General features: G+C 40.9%; 1 protein-coding gene across 1 annotated transcript; it reads right to left on the minus strand. All coding sequences in view use genetic code 11, as the record gives it.

Annotated features, from left to right (window-relative positions):
- Positions 1-1,573: 1,573 nt before the first annotated feature.
- EGR_01573 (Protocadherin-11 X-linked) lies at positions 1,574-8,170 on the minus strand (the record flags this gene model as incomplete). Its single annotated transcript, XM_024490822.1, has 4 exons — positions 1,574-2,311; positions 4,867-5,262; positions 7,375-8,028; positions 8,108-8,170. 4 exons carry the CDS (start codon positions 8,168-8,170, stop codon positions 1,574-1,576), a joined length of 1,851 nt encoding a protein of 616 aa, XP_024354687.1.
- Between the last annotated feature and the right edge of the window lie 1,000 nt (positions 8,171-9,170).

A 9,170-nucleotide genomic window follows, 5' to 3' on the forward strand; every position in this document is an offset into this window, starting at 1 on the left:
CGAGAAGTCTTTTAAAATTGGAATCTCCAGAATTCTTAATAAAAAGGTTGATGGCGCCACAGCATCATTCAATGCACCCCATGTTTGCTATCCCTAAAATGATACCCAATGGCAAATCGCCCTTATCTATTGTTAATGAGAGGCAGCATTTGTTTTAAAACATCAAGGAGAAGGCACCAACAGCGTCTGTCAGAGTGAGGCATGGGAAGTAAAACACCAAAACCACGTCACAACTGGCAATTGAGTCATAGTAATTTAGAGTTTTATTTTAACAACACCCTAATGCAAAGTCACCCTTCAGAACCCTAAAAGCGACGCCCTTCATCACTAACACGAGTTTGCCATCACATACACGCATTTAGAAAAATTGCTATTTGGGCGGTTTGTCACAAGAGGCAAACCCACGTACACTCACACGCAGACACGCAAGTTGCTGCATCTCTCCCCGCCAACCCTCCCATCCCCTCCTTTCCTCTCATTTTGGCAAGTTTTTTCAAATTCACAGAGCAGGAAAAAGCTGCGGTAGCAACTTCTCGTCGAGGAGAAGAATGAAACTAATTTCCAATACTTAAGCAATGAATGTGCATCGAGAATGGACAATTTTTCATGATAGTTGAGACATCTAGATGCCCTAGAACACACTTTTGTCGTATATGAATGCGTTAGTTGATGAGGTTAATAAGAGCGCGCTTAAATGGACAGGGACACATCCATGTTTCCGCATTGCATCTCGGATGAAAACTCAATAAAAAAATTCAGTTACCTTCCATTTTATTTAAATACAAAGAAGCGACTATAATTAATCAGTGTTCTACTCATCACTGACCGATACCCGTTCTGTTCTCCGCTCAAAATTTTGATGTCCTTGGAAAGTGTTATCCACCTTACCACTGTTGGACCTGTAAACAGCTCATCCTCTCAAGATACAATCCATAAGTAGATGAAATACAGAGCCATAGTCATGGGTTCATAATGACCACCAGTGTGCAATCAATAATATTTTTAAATAATTCCATACCATAAACAATTAAAAATCACAAATATTAATGAAAATAAACGTCTTGTTTTCCATCTTCTGGTCTTTAAGACTTCCGGCAAAACTTAGTTATGGTCCTGTGTCATTGAATGACACTATTTACAATGCTCAAGTGGTAAAATTTCCTCTCTTTTGATATAGTGTCATACGACTTCTTAGCCACTTAGTTGTTTGAGGTGACACCAGAAGTAAAAGATTATCCGTTACGGGTATAGGAAGAACTTTTCCAGTAGAACTGTAGTAACCCTTCAGATCATTGGGAAGTTTATTAAACGAACCCGTTTTAAGATAGAGATATTGAACCCTGATTAATAAAATCAACCATTTTAAACCAAACATACTCAACACTACTGCTACACTGGCACGTACATTGAACAGCTTCACCTTCCTTCGATTTTGATTAGCATCAATAAAAACAAAACAGCACTCAAGAAAGTACAATTGTGTTTTCATAAATGTAGCACATTTTATTTGTACATCAATAGGATTAGACGAGGATTGACTGGCAATGCTGCGAATAGATTCTCCTCTCTCTATCTACACAAAACTTGAATGCTTAGTAGATTTTTTGTAGATAACCAGATCATGTCTAATATCATCAATGGGTTTTTCGGGGTCCTCGCTAGTTTTATCATCACCCTTCTCACCAAGAATGTCGTTTTTGAGAAGGCGTTCAAATCTCTCTACGCCGCCCATCATTTCACCGGCCTGAGATATGGGCAGCGTTTCCAGATTGAAAGTAACCTTGGAGCCTTCAGCTGGCCCTGGACTCTCCTTTGAGTTTTTTGAACTTTTTGAAAAAGTTGAAGGATCGAGGGTCTGGTAAGCGTCGGAGAAGCCGTAGAATTCTGCTCCTTCGATTGGTATAAGGCGCCCATCAGGAGCCAGGTAGGCTGTGGGTTTTGGTGGCATACGATTGGCTACTTCAAGGCTCATGTGGTCGGAGAACCGGATTGTCGACAACGTTAATGGTTTCGTCATTAACTTGCGCTGCTGCATGAGCTTTGGAGATGAAGGTATTGTTTGGTATGAACCCAAAATACAGGGACCAGACGTGACGTTACCGGGATAGCTCGAACCGTTGTTGTTGGTGGATATGGAAGAGGCGTTGAAAGGAATTGATATGTCGTAGGCGCCCTCACGACCATTATGCTTTTTGGCCCCCTCTCCAGCTGAAATTTTATGGTCAACACAAAAAACACTTTTGGGATAACTTTCATTAAGGGCGCGGTATTCCTCATTCCATGCACGGCTGGAGGGTCCCATCGTCAAGACCTAGATTACAAAATGAATGAAAAAGTAGCTATTTTTTAATTTAATAATGACAAATCATTTCTAGAAAATGGACTCTTTACAATATGAAAAACCGTTTTATTCCAACAGCTGGTGATGGATTCGAATTTATGGCCTGACAGGATGTGCTTCTTTGAGTATCGTGAGGAAGTGATGCTCGTTTACAAAACCACTAAAGTGAAGTAATTGACTAGTGATTAGTAGACCCGTTAGCTGAGGTTAGACGAATGTCAACGCTCACCAAATGGACATGACTAGTAAACATTCACCTCATTTAAAAAGTTTACGGAAATTGGAGACTGGAACAGTTAAACCGACCATCCGATTAGGATTGATATCAGGAGTAAAAGAATTGGTGCAGTACAAATGTCTTTGCCAGGCGTGTGAAAAAGTTTAATCATATACCCTGGACAAACCTTCTTATTAATTGATGGAACTATTGAAAACACAAAACCCACAGAATTGTGCAAAATTTAAGGGCCAGAACAGAGAGTGTGTGGGACAGAGGAGGTGTCTTGACTATATCTTGGCTTGTAATGGGCGAGTTCCTTATGCGTAATAGCAACACGTACTCTTGGGTATTGAGTGAGAACCGCCATCTGAGAGACTATAATTTCTTGTTCAGTAGATGTACTCTAATTCAACCAGTGGCAGAAATATTTTGGAGCACGACAGTTGCCTTAGGACCTCTATGCCTGCTAACTGGATGCAACTCTTCCCCACTATAGCTTCACTACAGTGTAGTTGCAGGAAAGCAGTTACCTCGTGCTTTTGCGCAATCGTCACCAATCCTTCTCCTTCTGTCATCGTGCGCGCGTTTTCTGGTGTTTTGTTTGAAGCAAAATCTGAAAAAGTAATTAACTCCACTAACTGAGGTAGGATGAATTCGAATTTGCAAACACTCGAAATTTTAGCTTAAGCTCATGCTTTGAGTTTATCAAGATGTGTTTGTTGGCGTGCGTGTTACTTTGCACAGAAATGGTGGCCTTTGTGGGCACGTTTAAAAAGTTTGTTTTTATTATTAAGTAGGTGATCTTAACGCTCAGACCAAAAACATAAACCAATGCAAAATCTCGTAGGACTTTGTGAATTAATAATCCTCCACATTGAATGGTAGATGACAGTTCTGGAATCAGTTATGTAAGTATGGCCCATTCGAATTACCGCCAGACCGTAGATGTAAACAGTCTAAAAAAGAGGACTCAAAATCGCAAAAGCGCTTTTGACCGCTACCCGACCCGCGTTTTATGGTTGTGCAGTCTCTAGTATCACATTTTTACCTAGTCTTTGGTGAAAAGCATTCCCCATTGTTAATCTTCTACTGCTGTCAGTGCTAGAACATGGTACCTTAGATTTGTTGTAGCAGGGTCATAGTGTGCCACCATTTCCGCAAGCAAAAGGCGCACTGTGAAATAACATCAGCAAAGCTTAGTTTGAGACCCCTTTAGGTAACTTCATCCTTAGTGTCTTGCTACAATATTTAGGAGTTTTACATGCTCATGCTATCTAAGTGGTGAAAATCAAAATCCGAATTTGCAACGTCAAGGTTAAAAGTCGAATTAGCTTTCGATTGGGCTTTACAACACTGATGTTGAGCGCTTTCTCAGTGGAAGACACTCAACATCGACGATATCAACATTCCACTGTGCTTATAATACAAATGTTTTATTTGCATGGGAAGCAGGTGGAAACCAAACAGATTTACAAAATCATTTCTCTTAAAGCTGCAAGACTTCACGAATATGGATATTCCTAGTGTGATTGGAGGATCTTTACAAGATTTCTAGCTGCCTTTGATGGAATTAACTTGCTGGATTGACACCAATCACCTTATTTGACACATCACTAGCCCACGACTATAAAGATATCTTTACGTGCGGAAGATAAAGTTGCATCACATTGCAGTTCTGAAACAGATTAAACTATGTGGTCCTGTTTCGCTTCGGTTTACCGCCAAAACTTTCCCACTGAAAAGTGTTAGACTGACGTATTTTTCACCTTTTTAGACTACAAGACAGTTTTCTTCCACAGGGATACAAGACTCCTGTCACACAGACGGATTTACAATTTCCTACATCAATTAAAAAGGTGGACTTTATGCTGGCCTAGAATACTCTGTATTTGTGCATACATATCATTTGATTAAAAGTTTCTAATTTATATATGTATTTCCATAAAATTCCAAAGCTTGCTAGGTGACATTCCATCTCTTCGAAACTGTCAACATGCATACAAGGGTCACCCAATGTTACAGCGCCACACTGCTGACTTCAACTTATTTCACAAGTAAAGAAAGTGCAGCTATAAGAGGGCTGCACTACATAGGATTATCCATGGAATCAACGTGCTTGCTATTTTTTATTCATTATTCTGTAGATCTGCTATTCTGTACAAACGATTCTGCCTAACAAGTGGAACAGAACTGGAGTTTAAACTGATTCCATTTGGCACTAATCAGTACACCCCATGTAATGCAATGGTGCTGGTACTTGTATGCAAGGAAAAACACTTAAGAAGAAGCAAAAGCTTTACAATACTCTTGCTTGCTCACACTGACTATCAAGAAGACCGCATTTGAGAGCCGCGATGATAAAGAGGAGGAGAATGCAGAAGATGCCAGCGATGGAGACGAGGACGGAGATGATTTTCATTTGTTGAGAGGAAGAGGGGGAGGCGAGGGAGGCGGGAGGTGGGATCGCATCGGCGAGCTTCTCTTCTTCCTTCTCGCTATCCTGCACCTCCAGGTGCATCCATTGTCGTCTCACCTGGCCAGGGCCTCTGGGTCTGCCTTCTCCCGCCCTCTCACCCTCTTGGGCCCCTGAGCTGCCCCCAACCGCATCGATTCCTGAGTCCAGTGGAGAGGCCACTGAAGGGTCCTTCTGAATGAACTTTGTGTAGTCTGGTTCGCTCTTTACTATTACCGAAAGTTGGATCTAGAGGACAGCAGTGTATCAGTAGGGTTAAACAGCTTCCTTGAAGAGTCTTTTGGCATTTGACTTTGTATATTTACATGTCTTTGTTGAAAACAGCCATCTCTCATCAGCTCATTACCATTTTCACAATCAGGTATTTGTATACCCTCCATGATCACGCTTAGCATGCTGCACGCTTTGCCCAAAGTCTCATATTTTTAATACATGCAAGCATATGAGTTAATGCTTGCATTTTGATAGCAACAGGAATTACTCGGCTGAGGAAAGTCGATTCGTTCACCTTGCCAAGGTTAGTAATATCAAATATTTATTTGATTTTGGCCGACTATACAAAGTAGGCAGCTGATCACTCAACTAACCACTAATCGTCTCGCCACACAATCCGTATTCTCAACCTACGAAATGTCAGCTACTTAACTTAATTCTTCCGAGAAAGTCGTCATGTTTTGGATCTACACTTTGCGTTCAATTACAAAAGGATTCGCAAAAAATGGGCTTCATGCGCAAATACTTATGGTAATCTGTTTATAATGGAAAGAGGTACGCATAAATAACAACAGCAATAAATGGGTTATTCTTGGAAGTCATCCAGCATGCATACTTAATGACATTGTAGGCATTTAGGTCTGCGTGACAGTCAGCTGTTTGTCGGCTTTATTCAAGAGGCATTTATGACAGGCGGAACAACCTTAAACTGTTTAAAGTTGTAAATTAATTAGCTTTTGAGAAATGGGGGTGAGTAATTCAAAGGAAAAGTCCAAACTGCAGTTTTAGGAAAGGGGAGAAAGATTTATGAGCGTATCGCATGGGCAGCGTCATTGTTTTTAGGTTAAATAAATTTCATTTTCATAAATGGGTACCGACCACAAATTGAAGTAGAAGAACCTCGTTCCCCTTTTTTGGTGCTATGACGTGAGCTCTAGCCCTACTTCAACTGAAAAGTGTGCATACAGAAGGAGTGGGGACACCAATTCCATTGATTTTCACAAGAGCTTGACTTCTGATGTGTAAATGTGCAGCCAGGCCGCTCACAACAGTGGAACAAGGCCTCGAGAGACAGACTAGGGTTCGGTAATTTCTATCCACAACTTAATAACGGAGGAACTTACCGAAACATGCCAAGCAATGCCTCAAGCTGTAAGTTGACGATAAAGTACGCGATGTAATACACTTACACCCACTATGCTTAAGTTTGTGCAATCCCATCTGCCACCGTGTTAGGATATACAATCCTCAGTTTGGGGTTTTTTATTCTATTATGACCATCCACTTATGTCAACTTGGCTATCGCGTCCCTGCATTTCACAGTCCATATTATTAAACAGTAAGTCAAGATACTGTTAAAGTTCAACTTATTTAAGATCAGCTACGGTTTTGCGATCAAATGACATTATGATACCCATGTAACTTAAAAGTGGATTGATGTATAAATTTGTGGTGAAATTATTCGTGTATTAATGAGCCATGGTTTCATGCTTTGGCAGGTACGCTTGTGCCAGTAAAATACATCAATTGGTCAAAGTTTGGCATCATTATGTAAAGCACTCAAGCTATACTGGCAGGAACTGCCACCATGTACCTGATCTGTAATGCATGCACTTTCCTGCTGTAGTAAACTAGAATCAGCGTCTGTGAGGGTAGGTGAGTAACTGAGAGGGTGTCCCCCAACTGTCAAATATCCAAAAAACGTTCAACACCAACCCTTTCCGCACCCAATGACTCCTCTTCCTCACCACACTACGCCTCATGCATAATTGGGAGGAAGTCAGGCATGCCAAGGGAAAAACTTGCACTGTCACACCCCAATTGTCACCATCTGTCATTCTTTTCATCAACCAAGGAAATAATTATCAAGGCAAATTAACGACTGAGAAACCACGAATAATCCAACGAAGCTATTAACCAACTTTAAACAGAACTATGGCGAGAATCATTACGAATGGGCAGTATGGTGTCGACTGCTGAATTCGTTTCGAAGAATGGCAGGGCATTTTCGTGAACATTATGATTGCTAAAAAGGTTTAAGTTCTTGATTTGCGTTAAAATTACAGAAAGAAATTTGACAGCAGCCTGGAATTATAGAGTGGAATAAAGAAGAGTGTAAATGCATACTTGAGAAGATAGACTATCGTTTCCAGTACCATCACGAGCCTTCAGCAAAAGTTTGTAGCTCTGAGGTTGCGGAGGCCTTTTGAGAGCACATAAGACGTTCGGAATCTCCCCAAATAGTCCAAACATTCCGTCAAAAGTGTTGTCCAACTCAAGTGTGCAACAAAGCACTCGACTCGTTGGATCGCAGTCCCTGTCGATTACTCTGTAGGGGATGGGTTCGCAGAAACGTCGCTGGTCCCTCAATGTCTGGTTGACACCCGCAGGAGGCAGCTGTTCCCAGGCGAAGATGATGTGTTTCCGGTGAGGGGTGATGAGCACGAACTCAGGTCGATTGTCATTGAGATTTAACACAGAGATGATTACGTTGGCCTCTGTGTGGTAGGCGGCAGAGCTCATTGGACTGTCGACGACGGGTGAGGTGGCTAGCGGTGCTTCGTTCTCGGCTATGACGGTGAGGGAAATGGAGGACTGCTTCTCGAAGTCCACAGGACGACGCATGCTTAGTTGTCCCGTGGCACGATCAATGTCCACTAAGAAGAGGTCCTCGGGTCGCCCACGTAGCAGGAAGCGCACTCTGCGGTTGGTCTCCGTTAGGTCGGCGTCGCGTACTGACACCTGTCCGACCACCGTCCCCACTGGAGCGTTCTCTTCCACCTGCAATTTGAATAGATTTTGCACTGCCTACCATTTAACAACCAAAAATCACGTTTAGTATATTCCCAGCCCAAAAAACCGTTAGCCATATGCCTATCCCCTTGTTGCACTTATCCTGTGGTGAATGCAGGAGGATAATCATGTTCTTATCTCCCTGACATTTGAATTATTAAAAAACACTGTAGTAGAGACTCTTTTCACGAAATAAACCTTTATTTGCAAACAAACTGGGTTACACTAAAAAAAATAATGTTATGCTTGGAAGAAAAACAACCAAAGGAATGCTGGACATTTGAGCAATTCGAAATGATATTTTGATGCCTTTTGATAAGTTATAAAATGCACCTTGAAGTTACTTAAGAGCATTAACGAAGAACCAACTATGGAAAATTCTGGCCAAAGAGCTATTGGTTCAATTCAAGAAGTCTTCATTCATTTACATCGATTTGAAAATGATTCATTTGGAAAAAACGTGTTATGGTAATCATTGCAATTTCGTTGAATCGAATCAGAGGGGTCCATTAAACTGGACGCCATTCAAGGTGGCGAGAACTGGGAACTAGGATCCTCAGGATATGAAAAATTTTAGTTTCAGCTGCTGCCTGGTGTCTGGCATTCAAAGCTAATGTGGCAAATAACAATCGTAAAATAAACGAATTTGAAATACTCTCCAGAAGAGACGTTCTGAAAAAAGTTAAAATTTGATGCTGTAGGTTTCTTCCTGTGTACTGCGGGTAAAGTGTTGGTGTTGATAGTTTTATGTCGAGGAAAAGAAAAGATCTTCACAATTCCACTTTTTGTTCAGTAGAAATAATCCATGACACTGGAACATGTCATGTTTTTGTGCATAGCACAAACCTAGATTACGGTATTTAACTCAAGTCAAGAACGTCTCACCACCACCAAACTTGCTGAAGCAAAGTCATAACTGATTAGCCCCTAAGTATTATCAAAGTTCCAGCAAGAGTAATGAATAATTTGAGAAATGAATAAATAAACTTATTTTTACAAAATAATTCTCTAAAATCTGAAAACGGTTTAAATATTTAGAATTGTATTACTATCACTTCCACAAAAATTCTATACCTTCCGAAAGCTGGAAAAAACCTAGAGGTACAACTGGTATTAAATTCAAGGTAAGT

Source organism: Echinococcus granulosus (genome assembly GCF_000524195.1).
Source record: "Echinococcus granulosus chromosome Unknown EG_S00006, whole genome shotgun sequence".
Lineage (NCBI taxonomy): Eukaryota > Metazoa > Platyhelminthes > Cestoda > Cyclophyllidea > Taeniidae > Echinococcus > Echinococcus granulosus.